This window comes from Corapipo altera, unplaced genomic scaffold, assembly GCF_003945725.1.
Source record: "Corapipo altera isolate COAL_440 unplaced genomic scaffold, ASM394572v1 61, whole genome shotgun sequence".
NCBI classification, from domain to species: Eukaryota; Metazoa; Chordata; class Aves; order Passeriformes; family Pipridae; genus Corapipo; species Corapipo altera.
The window spans coordinates 83,563-108,940 of record NW_020884910.1 but is presented as its reverse complement, the minus strand read 5'-3'; the positions used below and the strand labels follow the sequence as shown (position 1 = coordinate 108,940).

General features: G+C 38.9%; 1 protein-coding gene across 1 annotated transcript; it reads left to right on the top strand.

Annotated features, from left to right (window-relative positions):
- Nucleotides 1-3,006: 3,006 nt before the first annotated feature.
- Nucleotides 3,007-22,686, top strand: ADGRG7 (adhesion G protein-coupled receptor G7). Its single transcript, XM_027653351.1, is given in 17 exon segments — nucleotides 3,007-3,101; nucleotides 6,364-6,539; nucleotides 8,036-8,130; nucleotides 8,133-8,175; nucleotides 8,976-9,085; nucleotides 11,289-11,545; nucleotides 12,063-12,155; nucleotides 12,458-12,576; nucleotides 12,655-12,768; nucleotides 14,494-14,654; nucleotides 15,569-15,718; nucleotides 16,926-17,038; nucleotides 18,204-18,250; nucleotides 18,253-18,567; nucleotides 20,137-20,218; nucleotides 21,207-21,365; nucleotides 22,359-22,686. Coding segments are annotated over 17 exon segments (2,262 nt in total). The 3' UTR covers nucleotides 22,492-22,686.
- Nucleotides 22,687-25,378: the final 2,692 nt, after the last annotated feature.

The following is a 25,378-nucleotide window of genomic DNA, read 5'->3' as shown; positions in this document are numbered from 1 at the left end:
TTGCATTGCTTTGCTGGAATTTTACCGGTTTGTGACTCTGACTCAGCCAGATGCAGTTGACACATTAAAAAAAAGTCAGAGATGGTGTTTACTGCTGGCACAGCACTTTGTGCATGCCTGAAAACAACAAAAAAAAGGCAATAAGAAACATCTGGTTTTAATTAAGGCTTAAAAGAAATGGAGGAAAGCAGAAGAAGCATATCCAGTCACTCAAGAGTGGTTTTATCTCCCTGCAGCTGCATCGCATATACACATTTGCAAGTATTAAGGTTTCCCTTCAGTTTGATTATTCTATCATATAAACATGGTTTAATATTTTCATACATAAAAATGTACTATCTTTCAAAATGTTTTTATTGATTCATGTCGGTTTTGCCATCTGGTTTCTTATGCCATTTTCCCTCCTAATTTTTATATAAAACAGTAATGCAAAGTTAGAAGTTCACAATCTTTTTTACTCACAATCCTACTTTAACTTCCCAGTTAAATTGTCTTCCATTTGCAGACCTGGGCTTGCAAACGAAGGTTTTGGACTTACAATATTTCATATATCTAAACACAACATGCTGGTCAAAGACATCCGTGATAACAGCTATGAAAAGGAAAGAAGAAGGGATGTTGTTTCCATTGAACAGAAACAGCAATGTAAATAACCATGAGAATTAATTCCTATTTCTTTCCTATTTTGTCATTTAAAAATATCTGCAATCATCTAGCAGCATGTCTATTAGCAAACGACTCAGACCTGCGATTCAGAAGCTGGATATGCTTTTAATATGTTGCAAACCTCAGACTTAGTTTAGATAAGCTTATGGATGTAACCTAACTTAGTGTCACCGAACTATTCTGTGACTCAGTTCCCCCATCTGCAAGATGCAAATTACACTTTGGTTCTGCTTTGTCTGTACTAGTTCTGCTCAGGGATGAGCATCTTCCCATGTGTCTCTTAGATTCAGTTTTACATTCTTGTCCCTTTCAACTACAGAAAAACAAACATTTAACTGTTTATTGCGAGAGGCAGTAAAACAATTAACACGTGAAAGGGTCCTAAGCATTCTTTGTGAGCAGGACAAGGAGGAGATGTTCTCTTCAGCTGAGCATTGCTGTTTTGCACAGTTTGACAGCAGTGAGATAGCTGGGCCATACAACCATCACTTTGCTGAGTTAAAAGGCTCAAAGGGCCCCTCGGTGGCTGGGAAAAGGCTCAAATGGCCCCTTGATGGCCAGGAGACAGCTGTATCCTCCCACCCTCAGACTTCCACTCATCAACTGGGTGTCACGGTTCCTGTGCCCTCCTTGTGCCTCTGTGCTGATCCCAGCACTGAAGATATCTTCCCTTCTCTGTTTTCCATGCTAATGAGAATAACATAGAGAAAGGAAAGATCTAGGGCAAGAGGCACCCTCGTAACACAAGGGCTACCACAGAGAGGCAGGCAGACCCACAGCTGGACAGAGTTGTGCCCAGAGGATCAGCAGGTAGCCTTGTCCCACCTGGAGGTTTGTCCCAGTAGTTGCACAGCCTGTCTTTAACTAAAACCTCTGTGAGCAGACATTTGGCTGTCTGAAGAAGCTTATTAACAATTTTGGAGCTCCCATTTGTAAAAGTAATCTAATTATTTCAGCATTTCCTCAGTCTTTCCTATGTCCTTAGATGCATTCTTCAGTATGGAATGTCTTGATCACTAAACATTAGATGTGTTTTTCTATTTTCTGTATCAGTTTCTTTGAATATGAGCATGAGTATTATTATTAATACCTTGCAGATTGCCACCAAGAAATTTAATGCATAACTTATCTTACTTATCTTTACTCTTGATAAGAAGAAAAAACATCATAATAATCTGTAATGTGTTAAAGAAACAGTAGTATGTAGTAGTATTAATAGCAGTATTTGGAGTATCTAGTGTCTAGATCACTGGGCCACATCCCAAGAGACTGAGCCTTTTTTTTTGACTGGATTTCCATACATCTTTGGCATGTCACATCAGCTTTTTGAGCCTTGTTTTTTAAACTGAGATGGAATTGCTTCAGTAATTAAAAAAAGCCAAACAAACCTCCTTTCCTCACTAATGAAAAACACCATGTAAAAACAAGGTACTGTCCCTACTCACACATGGGGAATTAATCCACTGATTGCTGATGACAAAAAAGACAGTGTTTATTCCAACTCATTCTTAAAATAACTCTATTTTCTTCTTCACTTGGACTGTGATATCATCTCTTAGCTTTGAATTTGTCAGCAGGATACACACTAGTATGCAGAAAAAGATGCTGATTTTGGCAGCTCTGGTGGTATAACTTTTCTTGCCCCTTCACATTTTATTTTGCCTTTTACCCATTTTCTTTTGCTTCCCCGCTCTCTTCTGGATGAATCAGAAGACACAGATTTTATTCCCAGGTGTGCCGTGCAGATTTTTTTCCCAGTTGTGCCACTGCCTGCTGAGAGACCATATATAGTGCTGGAAGTGCACAGAGGGGATGCAACAAGGCTCTGCACTGCCTGTTCAAATTATGTAGAATGGAAGTGCCGTATACTGTCCTGAAAGTGTGTGTCAAGTGCCTGACCTGGGGCAGTCCTAACACAGAGAGCATTTGCACCTCCTTTCAGCACCAAGAGGAACATTTTTGCAGAGGAGAGACCTTCCCACAGCATCCTCCCTGGATCCCGCATGGCCACCTTGCTGCAGAGCCTGGTGGTTATGGCTGGGCTAGCAAATGAACTGAGGCCAAAAGGGACTAATCCCTGTGTGCTAGCTCCAGAAACAGAGAAACAGTGCCTGGCTCGATTTCATCCTCTGCCACACAACACCCCTCCCCACAGTATATGCAGGCCTGGTCTAAGTCAGTTCCCGGGAGGTAATACACACACATGCCAAAACTTTTTTCCTAGGTAGAATGGAAAAGGTCAAAGTTTTATCAGTAGACAAGCAGTTCATGGTTTATCCATCACAAGATTATGAATGTATAGTACCTTTTCATAGCATAGCACACAGTCTGCTCCACAACATGCCTTCCATCCACTGGGACAGAATGTTTGTTGGAATTACCTGTTGTGTAGTGACTGTGATCCTTTGGGCATTGTGTATTTGGGAGCTCCTCAGGTTTAAAGCAGATAAGAAACATAATTCTACCCCATTTGAACTCTTTCCTTAAATATTTAAACATAATTGCTGACAAACATTATTATCTATGTTGCATGCTTCTCAGGTGTAAACATTTTTCTTCTTACACTGATATTTAATGAGGTACCCCAAATTCTGTATGCTGTTGTAAAACAGAACAGGATGACAAGCAATCTCAGGAGTGTTTTCCTTGTAACATCTGTACACTGATCATGAATCCTCTGATATAACTTTGAGAAATGTCTTGAAATTTTCTCACTCTTCTGGTAGAAATTTGATTTATTTTTAAAAAGACAAAAATAAACTTCTATCTAGCCTAGTAATTGCATTTTAAAGTGGAAATATTTCACTTTGCATATGCTTATATGTTTGCATGCATATAAGCAAGACATGTTGTACAGCACCTGTTCATGTTTTCATTGTGACTTGCATTACAGAAAAGTTTATTAAAAGAATATCAGAGATTTGCATATTCTATATCTGAAAATCAGGTCAATGCACCTTTGTAAAACACTTCCATGTGCAAACTTGGAGCAAAAAGCTGGTCAGTGTTTCCTCTTAGCAAAATACTCACTCTATTTCTGCGACATAAAATTTTGCATGGACCTGTATTCAAATTCATAGAAAGAATCCAATACTCCTGGCTGCTTGTCCAGCAGAGAGTCAGATATGATTTGAGACCAAGAAACCTAAAGAAAAGTTTATATGAAGATATATTAGGTTATATTTACTTCGAGAGATTTATCAGATGTTTGTAGGGATTGAACATACCCAAGCCCAAGAAGGGACACAAAAGTAAACAGCGATTATTTAACATACGTCATTAATAATCTACCTTTGCTAATATAAGTATATGCTCAGAGCTTTGTTTGACTTGATGGAGCTAAACACAGATGAGATGGGAGTTAACTCTCAGTGTAGCATGGGGATACCTCTGCTTATGCTTAACATCTACACAACTGCAAGCAAACGAGCTGGTAGGAAATGGATTTCAACTGCAGCTAATTCAGGGCTGGAGAACACTTCCTTGCCTCTCCGATGCATTGCTTGCTGTGCCTAGTGATAGTGTTTCTTTATTCAGACTTTAACCACAAGTATTAGCATCAACAATGAACTCATGGTGACATAGTATTATGCAAGAATTGTTTAGTTTCAGTTTAGAAATATATATGGTCAAAAATCAATGGGATTCTTGAGATGAATAACGTCCACAAAATTTAAAAGACAAAGGCAAAGAAGATGTTCTCTGAATCTTAAAATAAAGCCAGGAGAACCCTGTGATTTTAAGCTAATGCCACAATTACTGTAGCCCGATGAGTTTTACTGTGTGTGTAGTAGATGTGACTGCATTAGTCATCTCAGGAATTTATGTTCAGGAAGGACACAGATTTCTCTCTGAAAAAAAAAAGGCTACATGAGACCTTGAATAGTAGGCTAAGAAAAGTTACCAGGAAGCACTAAATTGTGGCACAGCTTCAACTAGGATTAACAGATCCTCCAAGTGTCACCTTGTTACAGAGAGCCTCTTTTGGGGAAGGCAAAGATAAGGCTGATGCCTTTTGCTGTCGCCTGTCCTTTGCTGCATGGGCCTCATGGCAGCTGTGTCTGCACCTCCAGGGGTAAACACAGGGCTTTTTACCCCACATCTACCTGCTTTTCTGTTCTGCTTCTTTCACAGAAGTGTCAGCCCTGTCTTCCTTTTCACCTTTCCCTTTCCTTACACTCCTTTGAAGCCCATGACTAACAGTGCCAAAGCCAGACCCCTGCCCCCAGCCCAGCCGTGGAAGCACTGCCACCACTGCTCCCACCTGAGGCTGCCCCAGCCATCTGCTGCTGCTCCTCAGCAGGCAGCCCAGGGCTCAGGTGTTTTCAGGGCAGCCTTCCCGGTTTTGGGATCCTCTGTGCCAGATTACCCAGCTGTCTCCCTGGCTGTTTTGGGTAGGTGCTCACCGAGCAAGACAGAGGCTTGGAGCTGTGCTGCAGCTTCCCCTGTATCCTGTGGGTTCCCGGGCTCCCAATCCAAAGCAGTGTCAGTCCTATGCCATATGGCCCCATGTGCCATGTGCCTGTGCCTGGCAAGTGAGACAGTGCTGCTGAGCAGTGGGGCAACACTGCCCAACCAGGCACCAGCTCCCACAGAGACAGATGTTCTCCACAGCTGCTTAGCTGAGTGACCCAGATCTCAATTGCTGGAGGAGTTTTCTGTAAGATTTCCAGTGGAGAGCCAATGTGTTTTTAAAAGCTGATGGCTAATACGGACATTACCTAGCGACATTTAGATGTTATTCCACTATCATAACACACATCTGGCTGCAATGTAGCTGAGACAGTCTGAAACACAATTGCTACATAGCAACAACATGAGCAAAAGCTGAACAATGTGTGCCAAGGACAGAATTACCACCACCACGTGGCACAGCCCCTATAGTTTGCAATAATCTTCCAGTTCTACGAATGCCATTAAAGAGTAGGAAGTTAGGCAATCTTTTTACTTCAGTGAGAACATTACAAATATACAATGGCACATGTTCCTGGCAGCGCTATTTACTTTTGAGTTTTCTGGCTTTACTCAGCTTGTCAGGATCTCCAAACACAGGCATTAAAATGTCAGATCAAATGGCAGTCCTCAACTCCAGTTTTCTGCATTATTTCCAAAGCATACACTGCAGCCAGGGCACAGGTGGGCAATATCCACTGTGAACATTATTGGAAGGGACTCCAACTCCATTCTTCATTTAAAGACCAGGTGAGATTGACTGTGAGGTCTCTGGAGATACCCCAGATGCTGAATCCATCTTTCAGAGCCTGAGGTCCACCAATCCCTTCCCTACTGAAATTTCTGCTGCAGAATATCCCCTAACCATTCAAGATTTCCAGTCTCTTTTAAAAAACCTTAACATTTTCAGAGCTTGATGAACACAACAAATACCACAATATATTCAGAAATTTGTAAGATTTGCCATTTCCCTGATATTGCTTAGACTGTGCTTTTTTGTTTCCTGAAGCTGCAGCAGCGTGGCAATGACTACTTTGAACAAAACTTACTATTTCTGCCAAAAGACAGAATAAAAATCATCATACATTCTGGTGGGTGGATAGAGGCTATGGCTGAGACTGGGGCATGGCTGGAGCTTTGATGCAAAAGAACTTGAGAAACCTGAAGATCACTCCAGCAGAAAGCTCACAGTGTTCAACAAGAATAAGTGCTGATCTCTGTGCATTGGACTGTGCATTGGTACAGACCAGGAATTTGCTGGCTGAGGAGCAGGCCTGCTGGAAGCTACCTGGGAGTGATGATGGATGCCAAGTTCAGTACGAGCCAAGAGCACGTGGTTCATTGCCAAGGCAGAAGAGCAGCTATGTTATGTGGAGGTAGACAGGTTGACAGACAGTATTATTCTCCCCTTCCTGGCACTGGTGAGGCATCACTGGGAAATGAGTGTTTCATTTTGCCACCTGTAACACAGATTAACCAGACGTAGGGAAGCTGGAGAGGGTCCAACAGGACGTGCTGAGGACAGTGAGGGGCCTCAGACATGTGGCACGCAGGGAGCACTTGAGAGAGCTGGGCTTGTTCACTGTGCTGAAGAGAAGGCTGAGGGCAGAGCTAAAAGCAATCTTCAGCTGAACAGGAGTTGCCAAGACCAATCCTTCTCAGTAACACCCGAAGGAAAGCAAGAGGCAACAGTCATAAACTACAGTTTGGGATGGCTGAGATTGAGTATGAAGAGAAATGTTTTGGTTTAAAAAGGTAGCGTGTCACTGCAACATGTCACTGCAACACTGCAACATGAGGATGTGAAGCCTCTGTTTGGCCTAGATGTCCTCCAGAAGTTTCTTCCACCCCACATTTTTGACACCTTGTCCTGCTAACCACCTTCTGGCAAGCAAGGGTCAGATATGGTGCTATAAGGCAGACCTCATCTTTGCAGTGTCATGCATCCTTATTGTTCATAATAATTTCTGTAGAAGGAAAGTATCATTGTATTACAGGGAAACTGAGACCCTACAGAAAATAATATAGAAAGTTATTTGAGTTAGCAAAAAAGCCTGTGCCAGAATATGGAGAACACTCCAGGTGTCTTAAGCCCCCCTCAGGACCCTGGCCATAAATATGCTTCTTTGAGTCAGTCCTGCTAATGGGACACAGTCAGCTGAAATATGGTCTGAATCAGCAAAAATTAGTGAAACCAAGATGTTGCAAGTTGTAAGATGAAGCAAAAATTTTCTGCCTGTGTGCTGCAATATTTTCTCCAAGTGTTTGTAGTTTTAAATTTGTGCTCCGTTACAGCAGTATGGTATGACTTGAGATTGTAATAGGCTGCTGTACTGGGGCAGGCCGTGGGTCTGACTGAGCACATCATCCTGCCTTTAAATGTAGCCAGTACTGTGTGCTTAGACAAGGTGTAGGGCTTGGGGTGGTCATTCTGTCCCATTCCAGCAGCCAGCAGGACAGTAACTTCCTGAACCAGAAGCTTAACTGTCCCATCATGGTTCAGAGTCACCAGACAACTGTTCCCCATCAATTGTCCAAGCCCCATTTGAAGCAAACGTGTATCTTTGCCACCTGCTGTGTTCTGTGGAAGTAGGTTACCAAATTTGCTTTCTGCCTGGGTATCAAGACACTGAAAGTGAAACTTTATAATATTTTATAAATTTTTGAGGACCAAAGCAGTGAAAATAGGAGAGATGGCAAAGAGGATGGGCTTTTAAGATTTCACTGACTTCATAAATATCACTTGTGGTAGCTTAGCAGCTTGGGTTTAGACAGGATTTACCCAACTGCTTTTATTTAATTTAGGGCAAAAGATTCAATGAGCTTCTATTGTCTCAACACTCCCTAATTTTTGAAAACTGATCCTTGTGCTAGAAATATTTCATCTGGATATATGTTATTTTTTCTCTCTGTGCAGTTAATTTTTGTGACGACAGTACCAGTGCAGTGAACATTTCTGAAAGCAATATAAAACCCCTTACTTTTGAACTGATCATAGTGGGTAATTTACTTATTTTATTCTTTCCAAAGAAAAATGTGAACCCGATGCTGTGAATGGTAAGCATTTCTTTCCTTTTGCTTCTAGTTCCTAAAAGTGAATGTAAAGGCTGTGAAAAATGTTGGATTATTAGACAAGATGCAAAGTCTGTGTTTCAAGCCAGAATTGCATAGCTTAGGCAGCAGGAACATGAGCTTTTCCACATAGCTTTCTATCCCAAATGCAGAGAATTTAAGGTACACAGGCTGAGTCAGATCCATGCCTGTCTGGGGCTGGGCTGAGGGTCAGTTAGTATCGGCTCCTGATAGAGCAGATAGAGTCTTTTGATAGAAAAACAACGTGTTTGTATCCTACTATTTAGCATTAGGATTCAGGATGCTTTACATCAACTGTGGTTCCATGAACTGTCTCAGCTTTCTCAGACCTTGTAGAGGAGTAAGTGTTGCATGGCTGTTCCATGTGCCCTTTGCATTTCTTTCATAACATATAAATTATGCTTTTCAAGACATGGTAAAATCTCTTTCTGATATTTCAGTGCTGATGCTGATGTCTCCCACTTAAAAGGTGTTTCTGCAGCTCTAGCATAACTAAACCTGTCTGATTTCAACATAAAGAATGTCAGCCACTCTGACATGATTGTGTATATGAATGTAAAACACATATTCTAAAGAGAACAACAACTAGTTAAATAATTGATGGTCACTTGTAACATTGAGAGACAAATTTTCACAAGCAAGCAGAAAATAACACTGGATAGGGTGTCACACCCACAGTACAGTTTTAATTCCCAACGAGGTCATGTGCATGTGCGAGTGCTTCTGTACTAAATGTGTTTCTTCCCGCTTTTACAAAATTACAGATAATGCTTCAATAGCAATCCAGATGTGCTCCAGAGAAGGGAAAAATCCTACTTTAAAGCCTCACCAAAATCTGAATTGTAATGAAAATCTGGACTCCTTAGTATCACAGGTAATATTAAATTACTATTTAAAGAGTGTCTGAGATTCTTCATCATCCCAGGGGACAAAAAAGAGGGGGGATAGGAAATTGAGGCAAGAAATATATATGTTATGTTTCTTAAGACTTAGCAGAAAGCAAAATAATTGACCAAAGCCTTTTTCAGTGGCATTCTTGGCATGCAAATGGCCTGAATTTCCAATGGTGATTATTTTATTTTGCTTGGGTTTGTCTGAACACAGCATCCCATTCCATATTTTTTAACTGGCCTGCAATTTCCTCAGTTAGGTTCCCAATTCATAGCAATTGCCTCCGAATGGAGGCGATGCTGACTCAGGATGCCAAGTCTGTAAGAACGTGCAAGGGATTTGGAGGAGACTGGCATGAGAGTGATACTGACACCAACACGTTCAGATGGATTAAGAGTGAAGCCTTTCCATTCAGCTCTATGATCAGCTGAACATGGATAGAACATTTCTGTCCTTCAAGAATTCAAATTTAAACTCTCTTGTATGAATGCCTTACATAAAATCCATAAATCCATAAGCCCCTAAGCCTTGTTCAAAGATTTAGCTCTGCTACATCTGCAAAACACGGAGAGCTGAACATGACTAAGCATATTACAGTGACTGCTTCTCTTCTTCTGCTTCTGTGTTTCATTTCCTTATCACTAGTCCCAGTTGGAAAAAAAAAATACCCCCTTCCCCCTCAGTTACAATCCCTTTAAGTAAAAGAAGTCCCTTTCTTTGTGTATTTTTGCTTGACTACTGTACCTTCAACCCAATGCTTCACCTGCTTTGATCCTTTGCTGGGAGACCCTCAAGCTCAATATTACATTTCTTGCAGTACATAGCCTTCACTAAATGGTTCAAACTAATACATAATATTAGCAGTAGCTATTTCTAATGCCAGTAAGTTACAACATAAGGTTATTCTTCTGCCACCAGTAATATGGGGTTTTACTGGGAGCCATAATGTCGGGCTGCCATCTAGTGAGCTGAGGGCCGCGTGGGGAGCTAGGGAATGGGAGGTGTTCATGCCAGTGACCCAGAGGCAAGGTTTGAAAGGATTGATTCCTTTTAAACAGAAATATTTACTTTGAGTCAAAGGTCATGCTAAAAGTCAGAACAGTGAAAACAGGCGTTCATGATGCACTGTTTGTTTGTGATGCATATTGCAGATGTTTTCAAGTCAAACAATATAATCTGCAGTAACTATAAGTGCAAATTTCCTTCCTACCCATGCAACACATTTACCTTTATTTTCAACCATTCCAAGCTTTACAAACGCATCAAAACTACATGATTGAATTAATCTTGATAGCTTCCCAACATAAACAATTTGAGAAGAATTCAGTTACTGAAGCTATTCAATTAAACTATTTACTGACAGGATTAGGAAACAGATTATTTGGCCTGATGATTAGCAGATTTTCTGTCTCTTTAAATCTTATTGTTATCTACCTTCATATATCATATAGCTAATGCCTCATCTTTTCTGTGTTTAGACTCTTGAGATGCTCTAGACATTTACGCTCTACCCACTAAGTGCTAACTAAAACTGGACCTAGCCAGTACTTATAGCAATTCTTATTAGTACCTCCAGCACCAGAATATTTTATTTGGGTTTTTTTCTACATTTATTCCAAGGTGACACTATATATAACATACTGAATTTAGAATAACGTCCTCAGTGCAGGTTACAAACACTGCGTTGAGAGGCATGATTGCTCCAGATGACATTTCTCAAGTTCTTCTGATGGCTTTTCAAAAAAATCCTATTCTGGTTATTTAAGGAATAGTGAAAGGTGTACAGAAGTTCACAGACTCAGAATCTCAATGATCTCAAGACAAAGGAGAGGTCCTGCTGCTGTCTGCAGTTACCTCATGGCAAGTTGTGGAGAACAATGGGGCCAGGTTGTTCTTCAAGGTGTGCAGTTTTAGGATGAGTGGCCACAGAGACAAGTGGCAATATGGGAAATTCCAATTAGGTAAGAGAAAATTTTTCCCCTTGACACTGGTCAAACAAACATTTTCTAAGGGAGGTTGTTGGTATTCAAAGTGAGCCTCTGAGCAGATTCATCTCATCCACCCCTGCTGGGCTAGGGGACCTCCAGGGGTCCCTTCCAACACAAGCTACTCTTTGAATTCATTAAATCATTCTCTAGGGAGAATTTGTAAACACTACATACTTGAAATGAACATAAACATTTTAGACCACCAATTACTTGTATGGTTTTATTTTGTGGGAGAATGTTGTAAAAGTGGTGACTCTTGTTCCTTTTCCCATTCTCTTTCTGTTGAATGGCATTTTCCTCACAGGAAATGCAGGCCCCAGCAAGGTTTCAGCTATTGCCAGTAACACTCACATCCTCACCTCCATGCCAGACCAACTGACCACACAAAACTTCACTGCTGCTGCAAATGTCGCAGTGCAGATTATGGAAAAGCTAAATGCTTCAGAAGACTTTCAGGTGAAACTTCTTAGGACTAATATAAGACTTGTGTGGCTTTGTGGCTTACTATCTGGGATATCAATTCTGTACTCCCACCAGCAGAAAAGATACCGTCCTTCCTCTCAACCACACCTAACACGACAAACAAATGCATTAATTTTGCTATTTAACAGAGTTATTTAAGTGGTCTTGAGCGCATACTTGTGGAATCACTGCTGGGTCAGTTCTCAGGGTTGAGTGTAAATTTGTTTCCTATCAGTTTAGATTTGCATATCTTTGAAATTAGAATATGAGCGTCATTTGATGTTTAAGCTAATAATTTAATCCTAACAATCTAAATTAATAAAAGCATGGCATTTATGAACCCATTGGCACAAAGCTTGTGTTCTCTTAAATGGCTTCCCATACTTTTTTACTCTACTATGTGTACTTTCAAGCAATGCTTGTTAAGTTTCTTACCTTGCCTGCCGTGTAGTACATGGGGTGATTTATTTCAATTGCTTTTGAATATTGCCTTTTTTTCTGCTTGTCTCTGGTATCTGTGGCAGTAATGGTTACAGTGAGTCAACTCTTGGATGCCAGTGAAAGAGAATTCATCCACAATAATCTTGTCAATGTTACATCAAGGTAACTTTAGCTCTTGCCATTTCCTTTAGATGCAGTAGACTGCATTTTCCCTTCTGTTTCAGGATGAAAGTGGTTTATGAACAAGACAAAATATTTTTAGCATTCAACTCCAATATGCAATTTCCAATTTACACCAATATAAACACTGCTGGATTCTTCTGTTTTGGAGAAAGCATGGGGATAGGAAATGAGGAGCACTTCCCACTGGAGAACCAAATCAGGGAGGAAGCTCGGAAACTGAACATGGAGCTGTACATTAACAAAAAATGGTAGCTTTTATCCCACTCATTTTTTTGATGCAGCCTCACAAAAACAGTGGAGGAATTTTCTTTGACTGGCAACATCTCACAGCCCAATGTTGCAGTCCAGTTTGCTCCACTGAAATTAAGCTCCTCTATGATTCCCTTTTTGGCACAGAGAAGTAAGTCCTTTGTTGGATTTACCTGGACACAGCAGTTTGAAACATAAATCCTAATGCATATACTGCTGATTGTTGCAGATACAGCACTGGGAAAGTGCCAGTCAACAAAACTAGAAATACAGGAAAATGTTCCTGGACTTCTTTGTGACCTCAGTAATGAAGTTCAGATACTGTCCAACATTTTAAGTAACAGTAAATTCTTTCTCCTTTTGAAAATGGTACCTGGGAAATTTTTGAATGAATATTCACTAAAAATCTCCTTTGGGGAAAAATCCCTCAGCCAATATAAGTAATTACAAGTTGGTTTTTATGCTTACTGATGCCATATGGTGGTACAAGAAATGCACATGTCAAATGAGCTGGATAATTTTATTTATAGATGAATGCATATGTACGCATAATGGCCTGAATGCTTTCAGTGTTTGGGACTTCTTCATTTGTTTTGTTTTCTAAAATTGAGAGTGTAATGAATCTTTGACCATACCTCTACAAACATCAAGAACTAATACACACTTACTTTGCCTGAAATCAGAAGACATCAACCATTTCAACTAAAATTACTACTACTGTCAGGTGTCAGCCAGGACATACACATCCTGGTACCTGCAAATTGGATTAGCCATTAATGGCACAGGCACTTGGGATATTTTCAGATGTCCACTACTTACTATTTGCAGGGCTCAGAGGATAAATTGGTGCTGACCAAGAAAGAAAAAACAAAAGTTATAGTTCCTCTGCTTCATTTGCTTCAGAAGCTGGGGGTGTGGGGCAGCTGAGCTTCAAACGTGCATTTCTATGACATCACAAGAGTTTCAGACTGGGCATCTGAAACCAGCAGACTTGTCCTCAGTCTCTCAGTGTAGTGTCAGCAACACTGAGACATCACAGCACAAGAGTATAATGAAGGCAAAGTTAATGGAGCACTTAGACATCACAATGCTGAATATCATTTGAATACAAGCCTGCAGGGAAATTAATAATTCAGTCCTCTCAGCAGGGTTAGAAAAGACTTGAAGAGATAAATCAGGTAGCCTCACACTCCCAGCATCGACAATAAAAAAATCACTGAATAGCTCATTACCTGGTCATTGTACATTCTGTTCACTGTTTCAGACAACAATCCTGTGGAAAAACATTGTGATCATGTAATTAAAGCCTTTATCATAATACCATAACACTTCCCTCAAGACAGCTAAATTGAAAGCACAGCTTGTCTTAAAACCTCCCCAACATATTCCTTCAATATTAAGTGCATCTTTTTGTAGATATAAAGCTACATTAGACTCACTTGATGATCAGATCAGAGAGAGATCAAATCAGTCTCTCTTGATCTTAATTCAAGTATAAAATCAATAAAAAAATCCATTATATAATCCGGGATTTTTGCCCCCTCACTTAAGCAACAATTAAGACTAGTAATTTAGATCATTTAGATGAACTCCAATTTGCTAGAAGTGTGCAAAAGAAACAGAGTCCAAAAGTTGGATCTGAAGGCAAAAGTCCAGCCAGCCTCTAACTTCCTCTAACTTATCCTCTAACTTCCCACTAACTGTAAATGTCCCTGGTGTGACTATTTCTCATTTAGTATTATTAAAAGCCTTGCCATTTGAAGTGTGTGTATATATTGGGATTTAGGATATTATTTTCCTAACTTAGCAGTATTTTTCTCCAGAAATGATATTAAGAGAAGGGTTTTCATTATTTTCACACTCCACCTCAGCAAAAATTGAAGATGTCTCTTGAGGTTCATGGGAAAGCAGCTCTTCTGTGCTACTCATACAAATTTTAATTAAATATATAAACAAAAATTTCCCGTAAATTCTGAATGTGTGAAACAGCATAGTGTGGGCTTCTTTGAAAGCACCAGCTTCTCTGATATCTGTTATCTGTACCTGCTTTTCTCTTTGCCTTGCGAAGGTTCATCACACAACAGAAGTGTTGGATTTGTCCTGTATCAAAACTACAAACTCATCCAGTCAAGGATTTATCAGAGTTGCAATAGTTTGTCTAAACAAATCATCTCTGGCGACATTGATGGCGAAATAGTGAACAGTGTTGGAATAGCCTTTGGTCCCAAGGTAAACCTCTGTACAAAATGCCATGTTCATTTTGAACCAGCCCTACTACGTGTCTTCAGGACTTATGGAAAGATACTCCAGCAGAGGTTTGGGTGTTTTTGTTTTTTTTTTTTTGGCACAGTGCCCTGTGGCAATAAGCAATTGACAGAGTTTGTGGGATGTATAGGTGACATAAATGAAGGGTGTTTAGAAAATGTGGCATAGAAAACATTTTTCAACTTCTGTGTTTAACAGCTGATATTACCAACTCAGTACTGCTAATCTAGGATGTTTGTAAGCAAAACACTATTCCATAAAAAGTTACAGGTATACCAGAGTAGATTTGCCCTAGGGTACATTAGTCTTATATCAAGAATGAAAAAAACCAGGTCCCTGAAGGACAGTTTTTTCCTCCAGGAGACTACCAAAACTTTGGAAAACAAGAAAATTCAACAAAACTGGCATGGCCCAATATACATACCAATGTGGAGGGTGTTTATCTTTCATAATGTCTTTTAACTCCGGCTTCCAGTTAAAACCATTGTGTGATTTGGTTTGACTTTGTCCAACATGGATTGTTTCCAGATGTTACTGCTTTCTTGCAGGAAATGCTCTATGTGACTGTCCATTTGCCAAAAAACCCAGTTGTTTAATGCTCAGTCAATGGGAATCTGAATCCGAGTTACCTTAATAATTCACAGAAATGGGTGACTTCACTGGCAATTTTGGCTGAGAAAGGCACATAAAGTAAGCTCAAAATGCAAAATTATGCTGTTATTGATATCTTTCATAAGGTTTACTGGAAACACATGCATCTCTTAGTAGCTGTCAGCTCCCCTTTTAAAATCAAATCATTGTCAGTACACGGTCTTTGCTAGTGCCTATCTCTTCATGTTTCTGTAGCCACTTTTTCTCCTTGCAATCCCAGTCCATAGTACAACATATCTGAACTGCAGCTGCGTGATCATGCCTGTGTCTTTTGGGACTACTCTGTCAATGACTGGAGCACTGCCGGCTGTGCAAAAGGAAGAGACCAGTTCTTGAGATGCAGGTATAATCACACGACTAATTTTGCTGTCCAGATGGTAGTACATTGTAGTCTTTTTAATGGGAAGAGTATCTTTTGTTTTTTTTTTCATCTGTTTGGTTGTTTTTAACTATAAGACCAGCACGCTGATATATAGGGGGATAGACACGCTGGGCTAGAAGGCACAGGAATTTAAGATGCCCCCATGTACTTGCTTCTGACCTGTGGCAGATCTGCAAATTGTGACATGCAAGCTGTGCCCAAGCTGCTGGAGAGCCAAGTGTATTGGCAAGTCCTGGCTCCGCATCCCTATTGCTGCAGCTGATTGTTAAGTAAGGATATATGTTTAAAGTCTAAGGTGGCCCCAGACAAACAGTAGAGTAGCCTGGAATCTGAGCTAGCTGTGGCACTGCCTTGTGCTGGGTAAATAACTCAAAGGATTTAGCATTACCTACTTCCTTTGCTTATATGCTTATAAAAAGCAATTGCTCTGTAAATAGTAAGCCTACTATCATTAAGTTTTATACACTGCTCTCTTGTACTAACAAGACTATTTAGGAATGACTGTCTGTCTCTGACATTTGTTATCCTTTCAGTATTTATTTCAGCTTTTCTAAACAAAACACACCCTGGATAAAATCAGATGTCTGTGGTCACTAACTTCAGCAGGGCCAGGATTTCAGAGTTTCTTTTTACTCTGTCTTCATAAAATAGCATTTCCATAGTTGTACTATTTACTTGCTTCTATATTTCCCTTTATCTTATGCATGTCCTTATGGCACAAAGTGACTGCATTCTAGAGAAGATTGCCATCTGTTTATGCAAATGCAAGAGTATGTTCCACTGAATACATTTACATTTACTTGCTGCTTTATTGTCAATATACAAAGACTGGTTTCAGTTAATAATTATTTGTAACATCTTACCTTAGACCGAGACACCAAAATTCAGAATGTTCACCAGTATGAAAAGTTAAAGCTGTTTCTTCCAGTTTGTGTCACCTTGCATTTTTCTATGAATAATTTAATCTGCTATTTTGCTAAATATTTGATTTACACTGTTAAAACTCTTTTTGGCTTTCTTCAAAAGCTTCTCTTGTTTCGAAGTCCAGAATAATTTTTTGTGATCTGAAAATTTTGGCAGTGGCTAGCAACAGACATAACTTTACTAAACCATTTTTGGTTTTATGTGCAACTAGAAACACAAACTTCAGAAAGAAATGTATCTCTTCTCATCTGACATAACTGATACAATTTGTTTTCTAGGCCTTTCAGATCAAATATAAATACACAAAGCCTTTGGAGTATATTTCTTATATTGGTCTTGATTTGTCCATGGCTGGCCTGATTACTACCATTTCGTTTCAAATATTCACTAGGTAAGAGGGAAGATGTAAAACTGCAAGTATTTTACACTAAGTTACAATACATTGCTCTGTATATAGTTAGTGGATACACTTTGAGCTTTTCAGTTCACTATCTCACTCAATACTGTGCTTTAAAAACGTGTAACAGCATTCCACCACCAGCTTGACCTCCCTTGTACCCTTGTATTACAATTTCTAAACAATTATCTTTCTTCTAGCCAGTAACTGCTTGTGCTACTGTTTAATTGTGAGTGACGTAATACAAATACGATTGCGACAAATTTCCTTAATGGATGTGCCTGTGATTAATGGTGTCACGTGATTCCCCTTTGAACAAGGAGCAAAGTCATGCCAACAGAGCTTTAGTTATTAGAGATGAATGCATGTTTCTCATCCTACTTGTACTAATGTAGATTTAAGCAATTCCATCAAGGTCAATGTTTTTAAGACTGTAGGAGCTTCCAGACTCTGCCTCTTAAATGCACTTGTTTATAATAATATATATTTATATACATTATATACAGTTATTTAATTATAATCTTAATTATATATAATTATATAATATATAATTACAATTATACACACACTATATAATTATATATATATAATGCCCAGGGAGGTGGTGGAGTCACTGTCCCTGGAGGTGTTCAAGTAAGATTGGATGTGGCACTTAGTGTCATGGTCTAGTTGACGTGGTGATGTTGGGTCACAGGTTGGACTCGATGATGTCAGAGGTCTTTTCCAACCTAATTGATTCTGTGATAGGAAGTTTGGAAGTGGAGGTTTATTACTCTCTTTGCACTTTGGAGAATGTTTGGGAAATATGTGTTTTATGCTACTTCACTTCTTAACACTGAAGAAAAGGATTCCAAAAAGAGCAGAGTGGAAAAATGAAAATGCATCCCAAACTGCTTTTAGACAAGGCCCAGTCCTCAAAGTTGCTGGGTATTCTCTGTTCTAGTTGAAATCAGACAAGGCTGATGGATTTGGTAAGTTGGCTGAAAGTAATGATGATACTGTTTTGAAAAAAAGTTATTGTTTTGGTTTCTGTCTATGTTAAAGGCTGTACTTTAACATAGCATATTTATGCTTTTAGTATAAATAGAAATGAGGAAATATTTTACAATTTTTCTTATTTTGCTCTACTTTTTTCTCCTAAATATATTCCTACCAATAGGAAAACTCGAAAGTCATCTGTAACATGGATGTTAGCGAGTCTCTGCTTTTAATGCTCATTTTTAACATCATCTTCACCTCTGGAATTGAAAACCATAATGCCAGGAATTACAGCAGTGATACTACCAGCTACCACCAGCAATACCTTCCTTATGATAACACCACTAACACCTTACTCACTTCTGACACGGTAGATCCTCCCACAGACTCCTGGTGTACAGCTGTGGCTGTCCTACTGTGCTATTTTTTCTTGGCAACATTTACGTTGACAGCACTCAATTCTGCACAATTGTACTTATTGTTGCTTAGAGCCACGAAGCCGCTGCCTGGACATTTCCTTGTAACCATGTCAGTTATTGGATGGGGTAAGATTTAAAGTTGTATATATTGCAACTTTTACGGTACAGAGTGCAGTCAGGGAAAGTTGTAAAGATAGGGGATCAGCAGAGGGCAACCAGAATCAGTGTCTCTCTCTGGTTTAGTGCCATGTGATTTAATAATCTCCTGTTACTGCTCACACTACTGGTATAAACTGAATTTTTTTCATTGTCCTGATACAGCACTGAAACCAATAGCTTGGTCACTGGCACAGCAGCACAGGTCTGCTGTTGCAGGAGAAATTTTCACAGTAATCAAGGCATTAAACAATCTATTTCTGCTAACTAAGTAAAAAAATGTTTCAAATACAGTGATTGCATATATGGACTAAACCCCTTAATTTAGATATCTCTGAGGTTCTTTGTGACTTCAGCCAGAGCCTTGAATACATCCAAAAGCAAGGAGTGACTGTCATTATTTGTTGCCTATTATTTATTAATGACCAAACAACACATTCTAAAGTCAGTACAGCAGTTAGTAGCAACACTGCAAGCTGAAAGGGAACTACTTGGAGAACTGAAGAATGCAGACAGATGCCCACAATGAAAAGTGAAAATCTCAGCTTCCTTCAAGAAACTCTTGTAATACAGTGCACAGGAACACCTGCCTTTTCCATGTTGTGTATTCAGCTCGTGTGGTGTGTTGTTCCTGATGGCTCCCACCAAGCAGTTTTCAACCCTCATTGTTTCATTATTACGTTTTGCATTTACAGAGGCAATTCCTCTATAACATTTAGAATTTGGACTATATGTACAAGCTGGAAAATGTCCAGTGAAAGTTGCCTGACTACGTGTCACTGTGCTCCAGGTATATTTGCATGAGAGCACAGCATTAGGTTCTTCACTGTGTCTCGTGACTAGTTAGTTACACATGTCCAAACAGGATGATTCTGACTCACTGCTTTGTGTATTTGCTTTGAGAGCACAGTAAATGCTTGGCAGTCTGGAAGTTCTCTGTTAGGGCTGAAGAAGGAACAGACTTTAAGAAGCATGTTTATTACCCAGATAAAAACTTGTGAATGAGGTTCCTTCCCATGAGATGTGCTGCCTAGTGAACAGGCAGGCAGGAGACGAGGAAGACAAGAAGTGTCAAAGCAAAGGCATTGAGGAGGCAAACCTGCATAGCCATGCTTCTTGGAGGGTAAAAGTTATGCTCTGCATCAATCTGGTATGAAATGTAATGGTGCTTGGAGCAAAATTTTCTTAAATTAGTTTCTCACTGCTGACCAGAGGGTGGGATTGCACAGCTGTGATAAGGGATTCAGCCACAGCACAGCAAGGAGTTTGCTCTTTCACCACTGGTGTTGTTGCAGGAAACTCTGTTGAAGGTCTTTAATGGTAAAAGTCAGCACATCATGGACATGAGCTGTGCTCAGAAAAATAGTGCTCACCACCATCAGTCCTGCCTTTTCCCTAGGCTACAGAAACCCCATTTACTTTAGTGCAAGGCAGGTGGAACACAGCTCTTAAAATCTATGGAATTTAGGAGGCAAGAAAACTATTTGTGTGGAAGGAATGCAATGAAACAATAAGTTGCTAATCTCTTTCGTTAATTAGGAATCCCTGCCATAGTAGTTGCAATAGCACTCAGAGTTACTTACAGAGGAGGAAAAGCTTAAATCTACTGACAGGAAAAATTGTAAGTTTACATATTATTACAACACTTGCTATTCCACACCTTTTGGGATGGCTTATTATTAACTCTAGATTTATTGTTGGTATACTACTTTGTATATCTGAGTACCTAAAAGAAATAAAACTATTCACTTAAGCTAGACATTCACTATAAGGAAACACATTTTCTCCTTACTAAGGATTTAAGCTACTGGATCTACAACTTTCTTGAAACCTTCTGCAAGATCCCCTGTGACTTTAAATGCAAGCTGCAGACACTCTTAGCCTAACTGAAGTTCAAAACCTTCATTTAAGTGTATAACTACTTAAACTTAATCCTCACATTTATTTGAAATCTGGTCAAAATAACTATATCCCCATTTCCCCTGTGTTTTTGGCATTGGTAATTGAGTGCTGGCATGCCAAAGCAGGCTATCAGGCTTCCAGTGTACCTTGGTGACAGTGGATGACACAGAAGAAAGGTAGACTTCTTTCAAAAGTGTAAACAAAAAACCACCTTCCAGGTGGTGGTCATGTTATGCTACTCATTTAGGGAGTGTGGACTTCTAACTTGAGATTATTTGCAAATTAAAAAGTACAGAGGTAAAGATTATTACAGAATAACCCTCCCCTCCTGAAATTGTCCCTGTTTTGCTTCAACCTTTGTCCATTAGGTGACCCCTACTACTCTTTAGCTCTATTATAAAATATACCCTAAAGATAAACCTGCATATGGTGGCCAGATATCTATTTGGATAGTTATATTGAACCTTATTATATTTGTCTATGTATTTAGTTTGTTATATCATTTTGCATTCCCCAGAGAAAGAGAAGCATGATGGAAAGGCCTCATTTCTCAAGGAATGGCTGCCTTTCAGAGCTCAATTAACAAGACCTAGAAAGCACTAATAGGTCTTCCAGGATGAAAAGTGAAATATTACTTTGTTTTGTTTTGGTATCCTGAATAATGTGTCTAACATACCTTTTGAAATTACCTCTCTTTATATTAAAAGTTGCTGGCTTGCACCACTGGACCAAAATCAGAATTTTAGTGTGCAAAAGCCGATGTTGTGGTCATTCCTCTTGCCAGCGGCACTCATAGCCCTGTTTAACATCTTGATCTTCATCAAGATCAGTACCTCTGTGATATGTAAGAATGAAAATTTGACAAGGTGAGATGGCAAAGGACTCCTCATATCTTTCAGCAAATATATTTCTCAGTCTCTTATCACCAGCTCAGACTTTCTTGTCACAAATTCAGATTTTTGACAAAATCTTTTATTTTAAAGAAATGTATACTTTAAGCAGGTAGAAAATTAATTCCATTATTGCAATAGGTCAGATTTTGTTCAAGTGTGTATCAGTGAACACATTTCAGGCTTTTGCCCCCATTTTTTGATTGCAGTGTCACTTGACTCCAATGACAGTAAATCCCAATTTAAATCCACAAAAGTAAGAGCAGAGCTGGGTCCAGCCAAATGAGAATTATGACTTTCCCAGCACAGCTGAACACCAGGCCAGTTCTCTAGCACCTTGAAGAAGATTTACTTGCTCTGTTTTACATCAACACTCCATGTATTGTCACAGGCTGTATGTCACAAACTCCGCAGTGTACACTGTATTATTTAAAAGGGAACTGCTTTAATTTTTATAAGTCCCATGGAACTGATCTGTTCAACAAAACTTAGTACCATTTCTTCTTTCCTTTATGTACAATTTTTGTGATTGGAGAAAATGAAATACCTTATCTCTGAGTCTCTTCAGGCTTGAGAGAAACTGGATATTCAAATTTCACTGGTGGTTTATTCTTATATTGAAAATTATGCACATTTGGATTGAAGTTACAAACATTATAAAAAACTTATAATACCTAAAATGCTAATTTTCAATGTTTCTTGTTGCCTTTTTTTTTTGTTAAAGAAAGATACAACCAAGCTGCATACTCCAAGTACAAATTAGTCTGATAAATTTGGTTACATTTATTTTTCTGGATTTCTTCTCTGTATGATACATCAGACAAATATAGGGAAGTATATGCTCTCAACTCACCTGAATAACATATCTTTGCAATACAGTCCTGAATAAATAGAAAGTTTAAAGCTCAAAAAGATATTAAATAGTATAGAGAAAGATTTAATAACTTGTGTGTGTGTGTGTGTTTGTAGGAATAAAAAGGATTCACTAATGAAAACTATGATTAGCACTATCTCTACATTTGTAGTGCTCAGAATCACCTGGACGACAGGCTACCTTATGAGTCATGAAAGAACAAGTCTTGTTTTCAGCTGTCTGTTTTGAATTTTGAATGCTATCCAGGTAAAGTATTTAGCAATTCTGAGACTAATAATTGAGATAAAAAAACCAGATTTATTTGTTCTATAGCTTGGTATAGCAGGGGAACTTGTTGGAAAGCAGTTACAGGGATTCAGAATTTCTGTTCAGAAAGGGATGCTATCCTTCTGGTCTGTCACATATAAAACTCTTCCCACTGTACAAATCAATGTGGGATTTTATTTCAAGGTCAGCACTGAAAAGACCGTCCTGTCTGAGTGACTTTTCTTATACCAAATCATATATAAAATAATTTTCAGAAAGAATATCAGGAAAAAAACCTTCTGCATTAGTTGTTGGAAAGTAACCAACGGGGAAGTAACCAGAGCTTCATGGCTTGAGACCTTTCAGAATGATGCTGGATAAAAGCCTACAGGAAAGTGCTTGCATCTCCTTTCCCTGCACAGCCCTGATGGGTTCTTGGATTTATACTCATATAAATATGCCCCTCCATATAAGGCATATGAAGTACTCGGAGTAATGGATTCTTCATTACTACACCACTGGATATTTTCTACAAAACAGCTAATTGGAAATACGTGAAAATCTCCCCATCCCTAAACATTAATTTGTTTGTTATTGATCTCCTGAAAACCAAGTGCCTGTACACAGTGATGACCAGATCCACAAACTCTCTGTGCAAAAAGTCCTGAGGTGATTATTACTGCTGTTGCCTTAAGAGACCACAGGGAAAAAAGACTCCAGGCCAATTTAGTGTATAAGATAAAATAAAGAGAGTAGGTACTTTAATCTCAGGCCTGAGGCCCAGATAATACACATGATGTGCACCTTCAAACACTGGTTCTGTGATTTTATAATAAGGTTCATCCAACCCCAGTTCTGTCCACCCCTGGTTCTGCCCCCTGACACTCCCCTTTGGGGTTAACAGGAGAGTACCTGGATGGAAGGAAGCATACCCTGACTTGAGCATTCTTGGCATTCTCATCCCATTCTCTACTGTGTGAGAAAAAAAGCCTGGGAAATTTAGACAGGCAGTTTTTAGAAGCTGTATTTCTTTATTCTGCTCCCTGAACAAATATATTTACATGTTTTGTCATTGCTGGTTTTAATAAAACAAGAACACCATCTTGAGTTTTAAATAATCTGGTTTAAGAAGTGTGGTCAGATTTACCTCCCACTTTCATGTTTTTTGAAAATGAATGCCATGTATTTTGAAAACTTCCAATCTGCTCCAAAGAGAGTTGTGAGCATGACCAAATGTGATGTCTGAACATTCTGGGTATCATACATGAGACTTGCTAAATATCTTCATAGAAGTGTTTCATCAGTCCCGAAAAGTTCCTCATTTCTTAGAAATCTGTGCTCTCTCTCTGAGGCAGAAAATAAGTGTTCTCTGGCACTAACAAGCCTCCAGAAACAACAGTCACATCAGATACAAGGTTGAAGTTCATCACTACTGCTCCAAAAAAAAGCAGAAAAAGTTACTGAAAGTTATCTAGGAAAGGTAATTCATCCTATTTTTTTGGACAGGAAGTTCATGGTTTTTTGGGCATCCCTTTTTATTCGTAAATCAAGTGTCTAAGTGCTTGCTTTTGTCAAGTCCTTCAATTTCATCGAAGAAAGGTATTTTAGAAATTTCTGTGGTTTAGGAAAGATGGTATTTGATTGTATTGTAAAACACAGCTAGGCACTGTGAGGATGGCTCCTTCAATAAAGGATAATGTTTTCTAATAATTGATATTTTTTTCCCCCACAAACAAAAATATTCTCTAAAGCACATCCCATTAAATTTTGAACATGGCTCTTTTAAAAACCTAATAAAAATATTTTCTCCATATTATCCTGAAAAACAAGCAAAAAAACACAAGAAGAATTTGAAGTATTGAATTGGAAAAGTATTGACTTTTTTACTAATTAAATGAAATATCCCATGTGTAAGTATTTCAGATGTTAATAAAATGCTTTACAGCCTACACTGACCATGTCTTGTCTAATATAAAATGTTTTCAGCATAAAAACTCACAGGGAATTACGTGTTTTATGGCTTTTTTTTTCTCATCCAGAGAATCCTAATTTCAGAAATGGAACGAAGTAAAATAATCTTTTTCAGGTTATATGATTAATTGTTACAGGAACAATAGTTCAGCTCTTATCTACACATGGAATATATTTATCTTCATAATGTAGTGAACTTTGGTATTGTTTGTGATGTGTGAGCTTTAAGGATCATGAATTTTCTTCTTAACACTCTGGAAACACTGCTTTGATAAAGAAATGGATTGGAGGAGGACTGAATCATTAGTACAAAGGTATGAAATGTGAGCAGCAGAAAGTATAACAGATTGATAGGTCCAATTTCCCAGATCTTTCCTATATTTTTAATATATTTTTAAAATCAGAGATTTTTTTAATTGAAAATGCCAAAATTACATCTAAATATTTTCTAGTAGTTAGCAAAGACGCTTCCTGAACTGTGCCGCTCCTCCTCATTAAAAAGTTTAGAATTAAAAATGTGTATCGCATTCTTCTTTTTTCACCTCCATTTCGATGTGATTAACAACTGCTAACTGCAAGTTGGGATACTCCTCTAAGCAAATACAAAGCTCTCAGCAAGGACAAATACTTCAAAAATCAAACAACTCTTGACATTTTTCTTGTCCCAGCAGAAATCACCATTTGGAAGCCTGGCTTTTCAAGACACTGAAGGTGTCTTCTCATCTTTAACTCCAGGAAATAACTAACCACAGTCGTGCTTTAGCTAGCTCTGCATAGGCACTTCTGTCACTTGTACTAGCACAGTGCAGCTTCACTGATAAATGAAGAAAGGCAGCAGAAATCTCAGATATCCAAGAATAACATCAGGTCCAGCTCAAACAGCTCTGGGAGATGCACC